General features: G+C 49.8%; 2 protein-coding genes across 2 annotated transcripts; one reads left to right on the forward strand and one right to left on the reverse strand.

Annotated features, from left to right (window-relative positions):
* Positions 1-357: 357 nt before the first annotated feature.
* On the reverse strand, positions 358-10226 carry ARFRP1 (ADP ribosylation factor related protein 1). Its single transcript, XM_027901844.1, has 8 exons — positions 10127-10226; positions 9032-9131; positions 8609-8696; positions 8393-8475; positions 7658-7739; positions 7423-7493; positions 2000-2100; positions 358-549 (listed from the first exon to the last, which is right to left on the reverse strand). Exons 2-8 carry the CDS (start codon positions 9122-9124, stop codon positions 462-464), a joined length of 606 nt encoding a protein of 201 aa, XP_027757645.1. The 5' UTR covers positions 9125-9131; positions 10127-10226; the 3' UTR covers positions 358-461.
* A 284-nt stretch (positions 10227-10510) lies between these two features.
* ZGPAT (zinc finger CCCH-type and G-patch domain containing) lies at positions 10511-17009 on the forward strand. The gene is made up of 6 exons (XM_027901803.1): positions 10511-11378; positions 12015-12148; positions 12843-12998; positions 13951-14082; positions 14842-15253; positions 15671-17009. The coding sequence occupies exons 1-6, from the start codon at positions 10726-10728 to the stop codon at positions 15807-15809; spliced, it is 1626 nt and encodes a 541-aa protein (XP_027757604.1). The 5' UTR covers positions 10511-10725; the 3' UTR covers positions 15810-17009.
* Positions 17010-19866: the final 2857 nt, after the last annotated feature.

Raw genomic sequence — 19866 nt, forward strand, 5'->3', positions numbered from 1 at the left:
GTGACACCCTGCAGACACCACAGGGCTGCAGCAGCAAGGGAGCTTCTCAGTTAGGAGGGACAGCCATTCCCCAGGCTGTTCCTCCCCTCCCACATTCACCTACACAGTTCCTTCAGGAGTTCCTTCATGCCACTGGCCTCCAGCCTGTTAAGACTAACAGATCAGGAATCACAAAGTAAAACAGTAGAAAATCAAGTCCTTTGCATCTGCAACAATGTGTAGGTTGCTACATAGGATGCTCTCAAGCCAAAGACTTAATACTTAATGTAAGAGATTCCCACCCCCCACCCAGCTGGAATCCTTGGCTCAAGTTTTTTTTTTTTAGATGCAGAAAGAGAATATTTGCCTCCAAACTTAGGGAAGAATCAGGCGTAATAGGAATCCAGTGGATCACCTTCTTTAAGGGGAACACAAAACTGTGTGGAAAAAGACTGTCTGTTCCTCGGCTGCCTTGGAATTCCTTACGTGATGTCCTTCTTCCTCGGGGGCCGGTGGATGTTCCTCACCACGCACTTCACCATCCATTCAATTCCTTCGTTCACCCCTTTGCTAAGGAAGGAAGATAGACAAGGTTGTAAAATAAACCAACAACAAGAAGCAAACAAGAACAGAAACCTGGTCCAGGCAGGCCCTGAGTCCTTACAGGAGAAAGGGAAGGGCTCTGCCCTGCAGTTATTTATTGCCATTGCTGTGTTATTTCTCATACAGCCAAACAATAGGGATCTGATTTCTTCTAACTCAGCATATAAAATCCATCCTTTATTTTTCTGGTGTCTGTACATGTCTCCAGCCAACTTAGTCACCAGCTCTGTGGAAACCTTGGGATGAACAAGCATCAAACACACCTGACAGCTGGTCTGAGGTTATTTTGCCACAAACCTCACATTAGTTGCATCAGATCTTGCAATCTCGGTTCCATCTTTCCATTAACAATCTGTGCTGGGGCTGCCAAGCAAGTCACCCCCTCGCTGGTCTGCACAGCTCCCCAGCCAGGGCTTCCACAAGTTATTTGTTGTTTTAGTGCAAGCTCAAACTGGAATTTTGAAAGGAAATTTCCACACAGACCAAAACTCGAAGTGTTTGAAAAGGTTGTTTCTCATCTAATACTTCTCTTCCAGTCAGTGCTTAACCATTGCTCTTCTGGTCACTCAACTGCTTAATGGCACGTGTTCTATGCAGCAATGCAGACAACAGATTTTTGTTGTGGTTTAGGAGGTTTTTTAAGAGAGTTTTTTTTCCATGGTTTTCAAAGTTTGGTTTTTGGTTTTTTTTGCAGTAGCTCATACGATAACACAGATTTCTTGCTAGATTTAGAAGAAATCTCATTGCTCTGGATTTAGCACAGGCAGAAATTCAGCCAGGAGCGTTTCTGCCATCTGGAACAGAACTTTCGACTTGCAACAAACAGCACTTTTCACTCAGAGAACTGAAAGTGTAACCAAAGTATTGCAAGACTCGAGGTGCAGCAGCGACGCCGAGATATCAAGAACCCAGTGGTCAAGGTCGTGGCATGCAGCTGTGTACACTCAGATTTTGGTCTGTTTTAGTCATCAGATTTTGAACCACAGAATCCCCGTGTAAGGACTCTCTTGGAGACTGTTATATTACCCACATCACAAAGCTCATCAAGGAATATGAAAGTGAGAGCATAATTACAGCAGCAGAGCACTACCCATTTCTCTGGCAGTGACATCAATAGCTGCATTTTAAACTGACCCCTTAACCTAAAAGCCAGGAGCTGCAGCAAGCCAGCATCTGCAAGGATTATTGCGTGTGGAGAAGTCTGCTGCTCTCAGCCAGCAGTACATTTCCATCAGTTTCACTGGCAGGATTTACAGATGAAGTTACTGACCTGGTGCACGTCCAGGGTTCACAAACAAGTCAGTGCTGGGAGGAAGGCAGCTCCCTTTCAGGGGTTTAATAAATCCTGTAATGCTGCTGTGTGTGTGACACCCCACAGCTGCTCAGTCAACAAAGCTCCATCCATCCTCATACTCACCCAGTCAGGGCTGAGCAGGCTTGAGTCAGGCAGTCTCTCTTCCCAATTTTGTTAATGCAGTCACTAAATGCTGTCTTGATGTCAGGTATGGACAGACAAGTCTGCAAAGGGAAGCAAAGAAGAGCTTGCTTTCTGTGCTGCAAGGGATGGAGACCTTCTTCCACAACAAATCCCACCGTGTCTGCGGTCCTGCTTCGGTTAGGATGGCAGTGCTGGGAGGTCAAACCCCCTCACCCACCAACACAGCAAACTCACCTCTTCACATTCCACAAAAATCAACATGTTCTTTTTTTTCACCAAAGAGAATGCTGTTTGCAGACAGTACACCCACACATTGGGGCACTTCTAAGCACATAGAGTCCTGAAAATGAGCACAAGGTGCACTCCCTCAGGATACTCCTTCCAACCCACCCCATCATCACACACAGCTCCTGTCCAACCAGGACACTACAAGAGCTTTACTATTTACAAAGGCTTTGGAAACGCTGGACCTGCTGCAAGCCCAGCTGACCCTTTGCCAGCAGCCTGGGCACTCTCACAGAATGGCTTGGATGTGACTTTTTTTTTTCAAGTTCTCAGCACATTCCTTGCCACCACAGGCACAGCCACCCTGCACCTGTCTGTCTGCATTCAGACTAACGCTGGCACCACGTTTTCTGATGCCTGATGTCACCGCGCTCTTGACCCTCTGCAGGTCTTGCACTTCTGCCAGAACTTCTGACACAGATCACAGTGTTCCCACAAAAATCTGAGAGCTACAAACACAACAAAAGGAAGTGAAGCCCTAGTGAAGTTTGGACTTGCACCTCCCTGAGCACACGGAGCAGCTACAGGAGAAACCACCAGCCTTTAGATCCTCCCCCGATCTCAGTGCTCGCTCTTTCCTCAGAAGCCCTGGGTGAGCCACTTAAGCACTTCAGCTGACCACAAATCCACCTTTCCTCCTGTCTCTGCAAGGACATTCTGAACCTTCAGCACGGCTCAAACACGTGCTTTGAACCATCACTGAGGCCCAAATACATGTTCTGGACAAAGTGTTTACACAAATGCCAAACTGGACCCTTGTGGGTCCTGAGGATTGGCCAAGCAGATGTGAACTCTGAGAGAACAGAAATAGGGAAATTAATGATTTCAGCCATTTATTTTGCAAAACACTGGTTCTGGAGAAATTAAGTATAGGAGACTTCTGTGGAGATAACCATACAATAAGCAAGCATCAACAGTTATAAATAAGAAGGGTTCTTAAGAAACCCTTAAACTCCTGAGATGAGTTTAACAACACCCAGTTCACCCACTCTCCTTGACTCCACCAGTTGTGCAACTTTTGATGACTGTACTTTCTTATGACCTCAGCTGCGTTTCAAACTTGCCCTTTCAATGAATGACCTGGAAACCATATCCAAAAATGTTACTGACATCACTGCACCAAATTCTTAACAATTAAATTCAGGATTTCTGCGAAGCAAAAAACGTGCCGTTGATATGAATGAACTGTCAGCCACAGTAAGAACAGCTAATTAAAACAAAACAAAACAAAACAAACAAACAAACAAACAAAAAACCAACCAAAAAAACAACTACTAACTTTAGAGGACTCAGACTGGACTTGAGGCTTGGAATTTGTACCAGTAGGTCTGGAAGATGAGCAAGAGACAACAACCAACCAACCACTCCTATGGGTTTGTAAAACATGCTCCTTTAATCTGGTACGATGTTCACTGCCCAGTAAGAAAGGCAGGTCCAAGTGCCTCCTGGTTTAAGCCAGAGCTCTGAACAAATCAATTATCCAACAAATGGGAAGGAAGAAGAGTTGCATGTCAGTAATTTGAACTATTTTTTTATGTCTTTGTTTCTTTTCAGTCAGTGAGAACTCAACAGCAGGAAGGGTAACTCTCAAGGCAGCGGAAATTGAGCAAATGTTTCTTGAAATATGGTTTAAGCTTTAAATTCAGTATCACTGTATAACAACTTCCCCTCTTCTGAATGACCATATATTTTAAAATATTTCTAAAATAAATATGAAAGTGTTCAAGGTAGGAAACAACAAGAGAGAGCAGTCACACTGTCCTTGATGTCTACAGGACAAAGCAGTCAGGCAATGAACATCCCCAAACCAGTCAGCAGAGCAGCACACCTGCACACACCCAGCAGCACAGAGAACCCACATCCTTCACCTCATCCGTCCTTGAGGCCTTTGAGAGTCCACTTTTCCCAGTGCTGCTTATAATTACAGCTGTTTTTTCCTCCCAATTCCCTTTTCCACCCTCTGGTATAACCATGGCCTGCCCCACTTCCCACAGAACTGTCCAGCCACGGCTCTCTCCATGGAAATTTGCATCAGGGTTTTGCTTCTGAGGAGACTCTGCACCTTCCACGTTGTTCCACCAGGGTGCCACTGCACCACAACACCCCTCCTGTGCTGTGGAGTAAGTTTTTCCCCTCTAGATGAAGTAGAGCACCAGAGGGACAACACCAAACTACCAGTGCGGACAAGCCTTGCCTTAGTGTTTTAGAGGAAACCATGAACTGGAATCTCATCCTACAGCAGAGGATGAGGCAGATTATCTGACATTCCAGCAAGGGGCACCTGAGCTTCTCATGCTCAGGGGAAAATGTCAGCTGTGGCTTCCAAGTTCCCCTTGTTTCTCAAGAGAGACCTCCCCAGACACGTTACAAAGTATTTATTTCCAGATGTGTTTTGTTCCTCAGCTGAAACCACATAACCCAAAAGCTGGACCTGTGACCACATCAACACTGCCCACTACAACAACACAACCCACAGTGACCTTTCAAGAGTTGGTTTGGAGGAACCTCACCCAACACATGACAAAGCATATTTCCATCTCAACTTCCCCAAAATAACACTGTAAAAGACCTTTTCATGAAGGCCCCTCAAGGATAAAACCTTATCTCAAGAGTAATCAATCACCAGAACGGTACTAAAAGAGAAACAACAGGAATGTGAACAGGAATGTCAACAGCCTGTTCCATAAAGAGTCTGACCAACCTGACTGGTTCTGGGCTACTTTTTTTTTTTTTTTTTACAAGCTTATTTGAAATTAAAGCTTAAGCTTTAGTCATAGTATGGCCTCGATTTAAACAAGTTTGTTTAAATTAAAACTAATTTTACAGGGGAGCTGTGGTAGGTCTTCAGCTGGAAACTGGAAGGGCTCTCATACAGAAGGGCCTGTTTTCTAACAACGATGTGGAAATGAGTTTCTGCTACTCACCATTTTCCACAGACACATGGAGGCTTTTCAACGTTCTGGAGGTTTCAAATTAAATTTCCAGAATTTATCTTTAGGTTAGGATGGCAAAACGTGCTCCCAAAGGCATCCTGCAACACCTGGTTATTCTCAGATGGTATTTTTTTCCAGCTCAGGTTTTCCAGTATTTTCAACAGTGTTCCATAATGAGCCATTCTATCCCCAAGTTATAATAGTTCACTGCACAGCTCAGAAATACAGACCTTGTATAAACCTTTAAACAGCTGCATTCATATCAAATAGCAAATATCAGTTCTTGCTTTGCAGCTTTTTCTGCAATAAAATGTATTTTCGAAAGTGCCATTCTGAGCTGAAAGGGAGTCCACAGGAATTGGTATTTATTAGAGATTTAGCTCCCCTAAAAAGCAACAGTTTCTTTAAAAACCAAAACAAACTCCCTCCACAACACACGTTTGACTCAGTCTTTTAATTAACTATAAGGTGATGCAGTTTTGAAGCCCCTGCTGAGCACAGAGGGCTCCCCTGGTACAACATAATATCACAATCAGTATTGTCACAATCTTAGAACTGGTGTTTTGCAGTCTGTGACTGTATTTCACCCCCTGGTATGACCAAATACCACTTGTGCTTGGCAGTGCTGAGATGACACAGCCAACCTTGGGGTAGTGGTGCCTGTTCACAGCAGAATTCTTACACCTCATGCATGTTCAGGCATTGAGTCAGAACGTGTGTTATCTTATGGAAATTTCAAAAAGCCCCCAGCTATGTCAGATGTTCTACTTCTGATGTATATGCTGGCCTCTCTGCATGTCATCATCCAGCATTACCATCCATCTGCAAGTCCCAGCAAGGTTAAGAGGGATGCTGGTGAGAATTCCCTACTACTGTGTGGAGATCCAGAAAAATCTCTATCAGTGATAACCCCTTAATGTTCAGTTTTGTTCCAGAGGTTTTCCATTCTGCTATGCTGGAGGCAGAGGACCAGGCCACCAGGTTTTCTAACCCTTACTTAAGTGAACCTGAATTGTTACTGAAAAATAAGCTTTATCCCCTTAATGACTTTCCCACATCCCAGAGACCACAGCGAAGTCAGGACCATAAATCAGGAGTTCTGTCTCAATCTCATGCTGTGTTTTACATGGAACTCCATTTCTCTTCATTCCACGACCAGCTAATCCCTTGGACAACCTCACCATCATCCAAAACTCAATCTGTTGTGTTGCACATGTGAAGGGTAACCAAATCCTCCTGTAAAGCCAAAGTGATTTCTATGGAAGTCTCAAGTACTTCCCACAAGTGCAATCACTTGGACAAGTGTAAAGTCCAGGGGAAGAAGCTGAGAAGTATTTGCATACTTGGGAACAGACACTGATCCCAACTGCCAGGGAAATCCTACTGGAAGCCTCTGGCTCCATCTAGAGATCAATCACTGGAGCTGCAGTCATGGAATTCCAGGTACAACGCAGGGGAAAGCAGGAAGAACACATGGAAAACATCACGACCACTTTGGGCACCCTCCTTCCTTTTTTCCATGCCGGGGGAGAGGAGGATGTCCCTGGATGGGTCACCTAAACACTGTTCCACCCACGAACCTGGCAAATCCAAACCAAGACCTTTGCAGTTCTGGACGTGCTGGAAAGAATTTAAACTCTATTGCAAATCCAAACCAAGACCTTTGCAGTTTTGGATATGCTGGAAAGAATTTAAATTATGTTATTAGAAAAGAGCATTCCTCATCACTCCCCGCTGACATTGATGGAATGCCTTAGGACAAACAAATGTTTAATTGAACAGATCTTATCAAGTTATGGGGAAAAGGATGACAATGCTTCACATACATTTGTTGTGCTGTTTTGCAAGAGCAGCATAAACAAAGGGCACTAAACTTTTTTTATTTTTTCTCTGAATAAACAGGAAAAAACAGTGTCAATGTAGCCAGTCACGGTATGAGAAAGACCCACCATAGCTATGTAGTTTGTTCTGTTTACATCAAGAGTTCACAACTACGTGCCTGTAGGAAGCTCATTTATGCCACTGGGAAAAAAAAAAACAACAACTAAATTCAAACCAAGTATTTCCTTTGGCAGGAAAAACCCATAGGATCAGCCCGGGAACGTAGAACAAATTTAACATGAACGCAGGACTCATCTTTCCAAGGCTTATTTGCTCATTTATGAAAATCTGCAGGAATCTTACCTCTACATCCTGCTTGTTGGCCAACACCAGAATGGGAACCCCTTCCAGAGCCTCGCTGGTAATCATCTTCTCTACAAAGCACAGAAATAAACCCAGAGGTTTAGCCAGTTCTGGAAGTTCTATAAATGCATGGCACACGCTATCTGGACAGAGGGATGAAGCCAGAGGCCCCTTCTTCCATCACAGTTTCATTCAATACAACCTTTCGGGTCTATTTTCCACACATTGTACTCACCAAAAGCTCTTTTGGACTCTGAGAGCCTCTCCTCATCCGTGGAGTCGATCACATAGATCACCCCGTGAGACTCAGCGTAGTACTGCGGGGAGAACACAGAGCTTGGGGTCGATCCACTGCACTTTTTGTTCCTCTGCCTGATTTTATTGTAATTTGGTAAAATTTCAGTACCCGTGGAAGAGATCAGCCAGTCAGAGCCAGCTGTTCCCACAGTGTGTCTCTGGGAGGGAATGGAGGCACACAGAATGTGCTGCCTGTTCTGTCTGCTCAACACACCAGGTGAAAAAGCTCACCTGTGTCCCCCCAAACCTCATCTCTGTGGCACAACCCCCAGATATGGGCTGGCAATCGCTGCCTGTAAACAATAATGCAAATATTAGGCATTATCTTGGCTCATCTTGCACAGATATAGCTGAATCTCTGGAAGAGTGCTGATGCTAAAAACTGGGGTTGCCAGTAAGTCTGTGTGATTGCCAAATGACTGTGCTGGTTCAGTTCTAAAAGAGACAAAACTACTTCTAAAAGAAAACACAGAATGGTTTGGGTTGGAAGGGACCTTAAAGCTCATCCAGTTCCAACCCCTGCCATGAGCAGGGACACCTTCCACTAGACCAGGTTGCTCCCAGCTCCATCCAACCTGACCTTGAACACTTCCAGGGATGGGGCAGCCACAGCTTGTCTGGTCAAGTTGCACAGATAAAATAAATTAAAATAAAATAACTCCACATCTCTAACCTTGTCCCAAAGTGCCTGGAGTTCCTCCTGCCCGCCAAGATCCCAGAACATCAGCCGAGTTTTGCCAACATCAATAGTCCCAACTAGAGGGAAAGATGGACAGACAATCCAGTGAAAACTATTCTGCCCTTGTTAATTTTAAACTATTTCAAACAAGAACCAGCTGTTGCCCAACTGTGCAGGAAAGCTGAAAAAATTCCAAACAGATTTACTTACTGTTTAAGCCTACAGTGGTTGTGATTTTGGACAAACTCATCCCTTTGTAGTTCTTGTTAAATCGGGTTTTAGTTTGCTCAAGGAAGGTCTGAAAAGGAATAAGACAAAGTATTTACTGCCAAATATTTTACTTGTTGAGACAATCCTACCCCGAACCTGCCTTTTAATTTCTGTAGAATCCTGCCAGAGCAGATACTGCCCTACCTAATTCTGGACAAACCACTCTCCTTGCTCCCTATTTTAGCAAGGAAAGAAGGGATCACAGGTGATTATGGGATTACCAAAGCCTCAGCCACATCCCTGAAAGCTGGTGCTAAATTTAAGTAATGGGGAAAAAGTTGACTGTTTGGTGTGACGGCACTAAAATAACTGATGATACAGCTGAAGGAAGATTGACCTGCAATGGTGATAAACAGCACTTACGGTTTTACCAGCATTGTCCAAACCCAGGATCAGGACACAGTACTCATCCCTCTGGAACATGTATTTATAGAGCCCTGACAGCAGTGTATACATCCTGCTCCTGCAAAATAAAAATACCAAGAATTCATTAACAAACAGGTCATTCCCTAAAGCCTCTCATTCCACAGCACGAGTTCTTCCCAACTCCCGGACAAATAAACGACGTTGCTCCTCCATCAGTAACTTCTCACCCTTGGGGGGAAAGCCCAGGGAAAATCAGAGATCCAAGAGAGATCGTGAAAATGGCTCCAGATCAAGTTTTCAAACGCACACGAGGGAGGGATTATCTTGCAAAGGGCTCAAGGTCTGTGTCTCCCCTCCTTGTTCCCAATCCCTACAAAAGCACCCTGGGGTCTCCGCTGGCTGAAGCGAGGGCAGAGCAACCTGAAGGCACAGCACCTGCAGCAGCCAACACTTGTTGTGTTTTCTGCTGCTGGATTTGCACACACAGGGCAGAGAAGCTTTGCAGGAAGCACTGGCACCAAGTGCTCCAGCTGACTCACAAGCCATTGGAACAACCCCCCTGTTCAAACACAGGTGAAGGGAACCTCAAGGCAGAGACTCTCGAGCAAGTGCGTGGTGAAGCGATCACTTTGAAGTCAAATACCGTCGCCTAAAGGGAGATAAAAGCGCTCCAGAGAAGGAATCGGGGGTTTCATGGCCAGGGAGGACACGGCACCTCAGGCCGCGGGGGCTTCGCCCCCACAGGTGGGATCGGGACCCTTCGCCTCCAGCTGTGCGAGTGGGGAGCTCCTGCCGCCCGCGACGTGATGTCGAGTGATCCCGGGCGTGCCCGACCGCCGGCCCGCTCCTCCCTGATCCGGGAGATCCCCCCCAAATCCAGGAGATCCCCCTCCTTCTTCCCTGACACAGCCTGACACGGCTGAAGACGGACAAGGGCCCTCACCGCCATTTCCCCCTCAAGGCCCAGCGCCAGGTCCCGGCCCGGCAGGTCCTCCCCAAGTCCAGCCGTGCCCCCGCCGCGGCCGCTGCCGCCCCCTCCGAGCGCGGCGGGCGAGGCTCAGAGCCCAGAACCCGAAGCCCGAGGCTCCTCACCCGGTCCCGGAGCCGCCGCCACCGCCTCCCCTCACGACTCCCCGGCACCGTCGGGTACCGCCATGCCGCGCGCGGAGCTCTGGGAATTGTAGTCCCGGCGCCGCTGCCGGGCCGGTGCGGGGACGTTCGCTGGACTACAACTCCCAGAATGCACAGCGACACCGCCCGCCCCGGTGCCGAGGGGATGACGCGTTAGCGGAAGTGGGTGCGCCGTGGCCGGAAGTGGCGGGTGCCATGGCGGGTGTCATGGCGGGGGCTCGCAGGGCCCGGTGCCGCTGAGGGCGGAGCGGGGCTCCAGGGAGGTGCCGCAGCCCCCGGGGGCGCCCGGGCCGCGGGAGGAGAGCCCGGGCCGCGGGAGGAGCGGCGCCCGGCGGGCTTGAGCGGCGCCGTGGCGGGGGAAGGCAGGGCCGGGCCCGGCCTCTCCTCGGACTCTCCCGTCTCCCGTTCCCAGCGGGACCATCGCCCTGATGAATCCCAAGAGAAGGAGCGGGACGGCGGGTGGACGTCGCTTCTGCGGGCTCGTTATCCGGAGAGTTCTTAAGTAAACGCTGGACGTGTTGTGAGTTCCCGCGGGCAAAGGCGCCTCCGTTGTGCCCATAATGGATGAGGAGAGCCTGGAAGCGGCCATCCACACCTACAACGCGCAGCTGGAGCAGGTGGAGCTGGCGCTGGGGGCCGGCCAGGACCCGTCGCAGCACTCGGACCTGGTGCAGCTGCAGGAGGACCTGAAGCAGCTGATCGAACTGACCGAGTCCAGCCTGGTGGCTGTGAAAAAGAGCAAACTCCTGGCCACTCTGGACGCAGATGCCTCCTCCTCCTCCCCGGCAGGTGTCCCGGGGCACGATCCCAGCGTGGAGAGCTCTGCCCAGGATGAGGAATACGCTGCTTTTAAGGAAGCCATTGCTGGCCTTGGAGCAGACGAGGAGCCTCCAGGGAATAACAACGAGAACTCCTCGGAAGGAGGGGGAGAAACTGGTGATAAAAATGAATCCAAGTGCAGCGAAGAGGAGGAGGAGTTAGAGAGGGAGGAGGAGGAGGAAGAGGAGGAGGAGCTGAGTGGGATGAAGGTTAAAGCCCCCTACTACAGCTCCTGGGGGACCCTGGAGTACCACAATGCCATGATAGTGGGGACAGAGGAACTGGAGGATGGCAGTGCAGGGGTCAGGGTGCTCTACCTGTACCCGACCCACAAGTCCCTGAAGCCCTGCCCGTTCTTCCTGGACGACAAGTGCAGATTTAAGGAGAACTGTCGGTAAAGAGAGGGGGGTGGGAGGGATGAACCACCTCCTAAAGTGCCCTGTGTTGCTCTTTTTACCCAGTGAAACTGTGCCTTTGTGTTTTTGAAACGTGCTGTGGTGAGCAGTGGCATCAGTTGGGCTGTTTCCTTTTAGCTGATGCAGAGTTGAAGTGGGAAATCCCGTGGGAAAGCTGCAGAGATGTAGAGTGGGTAAATTAACAGCTGATCAAGTGTTTTAAATAAAACACCCAAGCCTCTGGATAGTGCACACATTCCAGTTGCACAGGGAGGTTGTAGAGGCTCCATTTTTGGGGGATCCTCACTGGGAAGGGCCTGGAGCAGCCTGAGGGGACAGTGAAGGTGGATGGGCTGGAGCCCTGCCTGTCTCTGATCCTCTTCATCTCCAAGGACATGAACTTTCATACTGGATGTGTGACTAGCAAGGAATTTTAATTCTCCAGGGTGGGATCCTTGCTTGGTTACGTGGCATAAAAGCCACGTTTGAGGTGAAACACGAACGAGCTGTGGAACTGCAACAACAATGTGGTCAAACCTCCCCAGTGCCCCAGGGGGGAGGTTCATCACTGGGACGTTTCCTTTAGGGAGGGAAGGGGTTTTAATTTAAAGATTCCTGTTCCTCCTTCCCTGCAGGTTTTCCCATGGCCAGGTGGTGTCTGTGGAGGAGCTCCAGCCCTTCCAGGAGCCTGACCTGAGCTCGCTGGGGGTGGGCTCAGCCTGCCTGGCGAAGCACAGCGATGGGATATGGTACACGGCCAGAATCACTGGTGAGGGGCCCTGGGGGAAGGTGGAGGCTGATGGTGATGAGGATGGGAAGCTTGGCTGTTGTGGTTAGTGACAGAAGAATGGTGAACTGTGTGGCTGAGCTGAAAATCTTGGGGCAACAGTCTGAGTGGTGTCAGACTTGGGAAAGAGAGTGTGGGATGGAAAGGAGACATAAAGGGCAGGAATGTGGAAAGGAGATGAGTGCAAGGTCATTAACTGCTCTGAAAAGGAAGAGGCTGGTCCTGCAGGAATTTGCATGCATATTAGGTGAGAATTGCAATAATCTGCTCTTGTTTAAACAAAAACCAGAGGAGCTGGCCCTGCCCAGCAGCTGCTCATACAGGCTTCCCTGTGTCCTGGGAAGAAGCAGGGCTTATTGCCTCTTTCTGACTTTCTTTTAACTGTTATTAATTCAGAGGGGGGCAAGTCTAACTTCTCCTAAATTCCATTTCTCTTCCCTTATAGAAATAAACCTTCAGGTATCAACACAGTCATTGTGGAAGTGGCTTTTCATTGCAGTCGGGGCTTCTCCCTCCCAGACAGAAATAAAAAGCACAAATTAAGCCCAGAATTCTTAAAAACATGCTCCTTGGACCTTCCCCTGCTCCCATGTTGTTCCACTGGAGCTGAATCTGGCTTAGCCCCCTGTGTGCTGGGGACTGACAGGAGCTCCTGTCCTTGCTGTTGCTTCTGCAGATGTGGACAGTGGCTACTACACAGTGAAGTTTGACTCCCTGCTGCTCAAGGAGGCTGTGGTAGAAGGGGACAGTGTCATCCCCCCACTGAGAAGTGAAGATGCTGCTGGGTCTGAATCTGACGAGGACAGTGTCGATGATTCTGGTTATGCCAAAGGTGAGAGAGAGAGGAGGACATGAGCAAAAAGCTTCTTGTGATCTTAGTCTGCCTTTCTCTGGGACTGGATGGCTGTCCTGGAGCTCTCCCTGCGAGTGTCTCACCTCTGATGAAAGAGCAGTTCATCTCTTAATGTGTTCCTGAAAGGTAGAGAACAGTAATTACCTGTTATGTAACAGCTGCCATCTAAAAATCTTTGTTTTATGCAAATCACTGGGCTAATGAAGGCTGGAGGTTTCCATGGGAACTTCCACGAGGGTGTGATATTTCAGAGTTCCAAGCTCAGAGCCTGTTTCTTACGTGGCTGCCTGAGTTGAGCTAAAAAGTGAATCAGGAGATTCCCTCATCTCTCTGCAGCTTCATGACCCAGGAGTGTGAGATCCCAGTAACTGAGGGTTGGGTCCTTCCAAGTGACTTCTTGGAGGTTGCACAGGCAGCCCTGTCCCTGTGCTGGTGCCACAGCAGTGTCACAGGGACAGGGTCATGTCCTAGAGCTCTTAACATTTAACCCAAGAGAGGTTATTGGATCCTGATAACACAGAATTAGCACCGTGGCCCAGAGGAGCCTCGGACCAGAGGCAGGAGCTGGAGGCACAGGATAATTGTTATGTGCCATTGTGCCAGATTTTACTCTGATGTGTGTGTCAGTCTGTGTCACCATCATGGAAGGATGGAAAGGAAGCATAAAACTCCTGGGTGACTGTGCTCAGATCTGGGAGGTGGTATGTGCATTAAATTGAGATCTCTGTCACTCCCTGTGCAGTGTTCGTGGAAGGTGACGATTCAGTAGGAACCAAGCAGGGCTGGAGGAGCGGCCAAATGATTTTAGGGTGGAAGAAGTGACTTGTACTGCCCCACGAGGGGGTTTCATGCTGTGTGATTGGCCCCCACGAGGGTTTTGCAGAGCAGCTTTGTTCCTGTGTTTCACTGATTTCCTCTCCTGTGCTCACAGTGATAGATTCCGGAGTTCCAGAGAACGGGGAGTGGACTCCTGCGTGCAGCTCTTCTTTCGGTGGCTGGGAAGCCCACACTCGTGGCATTGGCTCCAAACTGCTTGTTCAGATGGGATATGAGTTTGGAAAAGGTAAGGGGAGGAGGTGGTCCTGGGGCTGTTAGCAAAAAAAAAAAAAAGCAAGATTTGGGAGGATGAAGCCAGAACTTTGCCGTGCTTGAAGGGCCCATTGGCCGAGGCCCGAGCAATGCGATAGAACACAGTGATGTTAGAGGGAAGAGGGATGACTTATTCCATGGAAGTACAGGCATGTGGGGCAGCAAGTCCTGTATGGTAATGGCAAACACTGGAACCACGGTCAAGTTGGCGATCAAAGCCGTGAGAACTGCTGTGTGAGCGTCGGGAGGCTGTAGGTGGAGGGGAGCTGATCTGCAAAGCTTCTGATGTCTGTGTTGAGCACATCTCCTGGCACTGGACACAGACTTCAAAGCCTGCTGAACCCGCTGCTCCCCACCCAAATTGCATCGAGCCTTGGGGGCTCTGGGAGGGCAGCCCTGCTGCCTGTGTGTCTCTGGTTCTCCCAGAGGAACCAAACCAGTTTTAAGTGGAACCTGGCTGGAGAAGCTGAGAATGTGAGGCTGAGCCTGGTTTCACAGAAACCGGCCTGGCAGATGGCCCCGGGCTTGGAATCACAAATCTCCCGCTGTGAAAGGCTCCAGGCCTGGCCTTTGCTGCTGCTCCCCTTGCTTGGACAGCGCTTGCAGCTTTTGGTACCTCAAAAGCCTGTTTGCTTGTTCTAAGCTTGTGAGGTGTCAAGGTGAGCCCGTGGTGGGAGGTGACTGTGAGAGGGGATGTCCTCACTTGGTGTAATCACTCGGTTTCTCTCCTCAGGGTTAGGGAAGAATTCTCAGGGCAGAGTGGAGCCAGTGCAGGCTGTGGTGCTTCCTCGAGGGAAGTCCCTGGACCAGTGTGCTGAGGTGCTTCAGAAGAAGAAGCAGGGGAAGCTGGACCCAGGCAAATCGAGGAAATGCCGAGCAAAGGGAAACAGCTCCGGACAGTCGGGCGGCCGGAAGCCCCCCCGGAACGTGTTTGACTTTTTGAACGAGAAGCTGCGTGGGAAGAGCTCTGGGGACAAGGCTGGAGGGATGGCCCTGCCCCAGAGGAACAGCAAGGAGATCTACCACGCCAGCAAGAGCACCAGGAAAGTCCTGAGTGTCCACCTCTTCCAGACCGCGGAGGAGATCGAACAAACGCTGAGGGATATCAGGGGAATCCAGCAGGCCCTGGAACGCAACACCGGGCGGTAGGAAAACGTTCCCTTTGGGACCGAGTTCTTGGTGCTTCTGGGAAGGGGTGGGCTTGAAATGGGTTGTGGGAGAAACAAGTGAAACGTGTGGAGGAGAGAGTTCAGTGTGTGCTTCAGGCCATCTTGGACACTGGCAGATGTGTCTGGCTGGAATTCAGGCTGTGGGAAAGAGAGGAGCTCTCTGAGGAAAGGTGTTAGAGTCCTTTCTTTCTCGTGCCCACCACTGCAACGTTGCTGTTGAGCATCCCAGGAGGAAATTTTCTAGCCCAAATTGTGCAAAGCATCAGGTTCTTCCCGGCTTTTAGCAGGTCCCTTGTGCTGATCCTACAGGAAGGGGCAAACCGTCCTGGGATGAGGACGATCCTTTGATCTTGCCACGCAGGATGACATTGCCACCGTGCTTTTTGCTTTCAGGCACAGTGTTGCTGCAGCCAGGCTGGAGGAGAAGCTGGCAAATGCTCACAAGAAGCTGGGGCAGCTGCAGGCCCAGGAAGCCAGGCTGCAGCGGGAGCAGAAGAAAGCAGAAACCCACAAGAAGATGACTGAGTTCTAAGGTGCTGAGGAAGGCATTGGACTGCAGGGATTGTCCTTCTAGTGCTCCTGGCCTCAGAGCCTGGGTGAGCCATCCTGATCCTCTGGGCCTCAGGCTGCCCAGCCTGAAACTGGGTGGAAAAGCAGCAGTTTCTGGATGCTTCTGAGCTCTGCTGGGACTGGAGAGGGGGAAGTACAGATCCGTCCAGCCCCCAAAGCATTCCCTGAGCTGGGCCTTGGATGAGGACTGGCTGTACAAAATATGATTCTCTGCTCTCTTGCACACTTTTTTCCTCCGTTTTCCCTGCGGTAGCACCTCCATCCAGAGTCAGTGGCTGCTCAGGTGATAACACTGCTGGCTGCAAAGCAGCTGAGGGGGCTTGGACAGCCCCACATCCTGCCATCAGCTGTGGCTTCTGCCTGCAGCCCCCCTGAGGAGCACAGGTACAGGCAGGGTCCAGAGCACGGCCTGGCAAAGCAGAAAAGGCGTGTGCTGGGAGAAAACATCAAAGGCAAAGTGCTTCAGCTGCTCTCTGCCTTCTGGTTTTTACTGTGGGGTTTATCTGAGGGCTCCAGTTTTTGGGGGGAGCAGTTCTTTGTAGCCTTAGTGTTAGGAATAGGCAGAAAACTGGCAGCTCAGAGGTGGGAACCAGCGGCCTCGAGGATCAGATTTCAGCAGTTTGACTGTAAGAGTATCCCAGGACATGCTGTAGCCTAAACTCATTTGGCTTGGCAGGGAAGGCTGTGTGGGTCCACAAGTAGAGTGCCAACAGTGGGGGAATAAGCCAGCAGTGTAATGGGATTCCCAAACACTAGCAACAACTCCACGAGGAGCCTTGTGATTTTTGTGACCATCAGTTGGGTTTTTCTGTCCGAGGTGGCTCACTGAACACAGGTCCTTTTACTAAAAAACCTCAGGACCCAGGTGCAGGTTGGACTGGGCCCTGGATGAGCACAAGGAGCAGGATCTGTATGTGTCCACTGTGCAGCCCTGCAGTGGGAGAGATTGGGGCTGGGCTGGGAGCAGCACAGGCAAGCCAAGTGCCCTTCCCTGCACCATGGAGAGTCTTTGGACAGGAAGGTTGTTCTCTCCCATCTGTTACATTCTGCATTGGTTGCAGCCAATCCTTGCCCCAGAGGAGATGGTGGTTTCATCAGACTGTTTCTGGTGGGATTTGTGCATTGTAAAGGCTTATTTTTAAAAAAAAAAATTTGCAATTCATGCCAGTATCTTAAGGACACAGTTTTTTCTTAGTTTAAGAAACTGATTTTCTTTTATTCTGTGAGTCACTTTTCTCATGAAAAGGTTTACTCCTTTAGTACCCCCTTTTTTTATCTGTGCCTAAGAAGCCTGTAAAACTGTCAGCCTGGGCAGGGCTGTGCCTGCTTGCAGGGCCAGGCTGCCAAACTAACCAGAAAATCTGAGGCTGAGGAAGATACAATCAGGGCTGTTCAAGTCATGTGGGATTTCGCATTGCTGCAGACACACCTCCGAAAACACAGCGAGGCAGCAAAACCAGACGAGATGAACATCTTCAGGAAGCCTGTGGGAGCACCTGGATCAATCTGTGGATGTGGAACTGGCAGGGGCTGCCTTGGGCACTTCAGCATCCATCAGTTCCTAATGGAATTGGCCGTAGGATCCTCATTGTTCTGAATTCCTGTTCTCCACGAACGGGGGCTCAGCTCTAGGGTTTAACAATGGCTGCTCAGAGCCCTTCCCTCCCAAGTGACTGTTTGTTTCCCACACTCGAGTGTTGAGTGGTGACAAGGACTGATGTGTGCCCAGCTTGGCATGGGTGCTCACTGAAGTGGCCCGTGACTGGGGATCTGACCTGGGCAGAGAAATTTTTTGGGTTTATTTTGTGGTCTGTGACTAAATAACATCATCCCTTTAGGAGCTGGGTGTGTTAGCCCTGTGTCTCAGCTCAGTGGCATCGTGCCCTTCCTTGGGATTTCCACAAGCCCTGCCTTGCCAGTCTCCTATTCCAGTGGCTGCCGCCTCCCACCCAACAGATCCACATCCCCGATGAATAAAGTCGGTGTTTATTTTCCCCTCTCTCCATGTAAGGCATTGCTCATTTGCAAGGTAATGATGATCTGGGGCGCCCCATTCTTTCCTTGATACTGCCCTGAGCACCCAGACGGGCCGGGCGGGGGCAGAGGGTGCTGCTGTGCCGGGAGCCTGCCAGCACAGACCCAGCCTACCCCGGGGTGAAGCCACCACCTCCGAGGCCAGGAAGCTGCGGGGTGTGTGTGCTCCGTGTGTGCTCAGAGCCAGCTGTTCCTCCCAGAGCTCGGGACTGGGAGAGCTCAGTGGGTTCAAAAGGCACAGGAACCCCTGATTGGGATTAACTCGGTGGGATAAAAGAAATGGAGTTCTCCAGGCTGGCTGGCGAAGAGGAGAGCATGACTGGATCCCTGTGCTCCACCATCCTCTGAGTTCCTGCAGGGTAAGTGCTGTTGGCTTTCCAGTCTGGGGAATCTGCAGCTAAACAGGGAGGGGGGAATCCTTTAAGACCCTTCGAGAGTATAGGGAAGTCACAGCGTCGATGGAGGTGCTGTTGCAGCTGGCTAGACTGGACAGGCAGGATTCCTACTCTGCTCTGGGGAAGCACCTGCTGGGTTAAACCTTGCTAGTTGGGCTGAAGGCTGTGTGCCACTTCTGGAGGATGTGTGCCGCTCTGTGCTCTGCTGCTGGGCTTCAGAGGGAAGAAAAGGTGCTGGAGGTCGGCAGCGCTGCTGGAATCCCGTGGTTGGAGTCTGGAGGCTGAGTGGGAGCCATCTGTTTTTGGGATGAATGAGTTGAGTTAGGAGGTGTGGGGTGTTGTGTTTTTTTGGTTTTTTTTTTTCAATAGGAAAATTTTCAGTTGTGTTGTGGGGAGGGGGACTGGAGTTTTGCTTGTGTTGAGCTGTGGGTGAGGAGGCTTGAGAGTGTGGTCGCTGAAACTGTCCTCTGTAAACCTGAGGTTATGCACAACGACAGAATGTGTGGCAAGAAAACCACTGTGGTAGGCAGGTGGTTCTCAAATAGGCACGTATCACCTTAATACGTTCTGTAATTTGGAATCTGGCTTCCCATAAGGGCAGATCCGAGCTCTCCACTGGTGTCCTGCTGTGGCTCAGCCCTGCCGAAAATCTGTCCAGCAGGTTTTTGCCTTAGAAGAGCATTTCTCTGCCCAAGTGAGTGAGTGTCCGGCGATCAGGGAAGGGCAGGAGGAAAGAAACGCCCTGACAGCCTGGAGAAAAGCCCCACAGTGTGGGTGGGTGATCACTTAAATGGAGGTTTTAAAGCCGTATTTTCTCAGATGCCACTCCAGCACGTGAGCAGCCATCAGAACTGCAGCTGGGAGCGTGCATCCAAGCTTGGGGACTTTTGGGTCTGGCATTTAGAAATAGAGTTGGTCCTTTCTAAATGAAATGCCTCCAGAGGTGTTTGACCATGAAATCTCTCCTTCCCGCTGCAGAGATGAGTGAAGTGGGTGAGATCTCATGCCTGCTCTGTGTTAGAAATTGTCTTAAAAATCACTAATTGCACCCCACGGTCTAGGGCAGATTCAGTGTTGTGGCTAACTGTAACAGGGGCTTCATTTTTCATAATTAAAAAGAAAAAAAACAATTACTTCTGCTTCTTGGGCCTTTTTTGCAGCACAACTCCCCCAGGTACCCGAGAGGAGGTCGCTGCAGCCGTCGCTGCGCAGTCGCTGATTGAAATCAGCTCAAAATGTTCCCCCTGGTTTCTTGCAAAAACCAGGCTTTGAGTAGCTTCACAGACTTTCTGCTCATCACCCTGCACTGAAAACTGTGTGGTTTTATCTGGGGAGATGAATCAGAGGTCGGGCAGAATCAGCAGCAGCTCCGAGTTTTGCAGTGCAGTTGATCTTGTTTTCGTGAAACCCGGCTTGAGGAACTTGTACTTTTCGTAGGAGTCACAAAAAACTCCCACATCCTGGAGCTAACAAACCGTCTGCCCTTTACAGTGCCCGTGCTGGAGTGTCACAGGGGGGGAGTTATCCCTCCTGGGCCGTGGGTGTTTGTCGCACGTACGAAACGGCTGTGGCCCCCCTCGCCTTCAAAGC

Source organism: Empidonax traillii, unplaced genomic scaffold (assembly GCF_003031625.1).
Source record: "Empidonax traillii isolate 1590-97213 ecotype Southwest subspecies unplaced genomic scaffold, ASM303162v1 scaffold816:size509043, whole genome shotgun sequence".
In the NCBI taxonomy this organism is placed as follows: Eukaryota; Metazoa; Chordata; class Aves; order Passeriformes; family Tyrannidae; genus Empidonax; species Empidonax traillii.

What these genes read in the sequence shown, in the direction of transcription:
- ARFRP1 (XM_027901844.1), bottom strand. Translation starts at nt 9,124, where the DNA reads ATGTATACACTGCTGTCAGGGCTCTATAAATACATGTTCCAGAGGGAT. An exon ending in AACCACTGTAGGCTTAAACA is followed by an intron (nt 8,476 to 8,608) that starts GTAAGTAAATCT and finishes CTTTCCCTCTAG; the next exon opens with TTGGGACTATTGATGTTGGC. An exon ending in CCAACAAGCAGGATGTAGAG is followed by an intron (nt 2,101 to 7,422) that starts GTAAGATTCCTG and finishes TTCCCTTTGCAG; the next exon opens with ACTTGTCTGTCCATACCTGA.
- ZGPAT (XM_027901803.1), top strand. Translation starts at nt 10,726, where the DNA reads ATGGATGAGGAGAGCCTGGAAGCGGCCATCCACACCTACAACGCGCAG. An exon ending in AGATTTAAGGAGAACTGTCG is followed by an intron (nt 11,379 to 12,014) that starts GTAAAGAGAGGG and finishes CCTTCCCTGCAG; the next exon opens with GTTTTCCCATGGCCAGGTGG. An exon ending in GGGATATGAGTTTGGAAAAG is followed by an intron (nt 14,083 to 14,841) that starts GTAAGGGGAGGA and finishes TTCTCTCCTCAG; the next exon opens with GGTTAGGGAAGAATTCTCAG.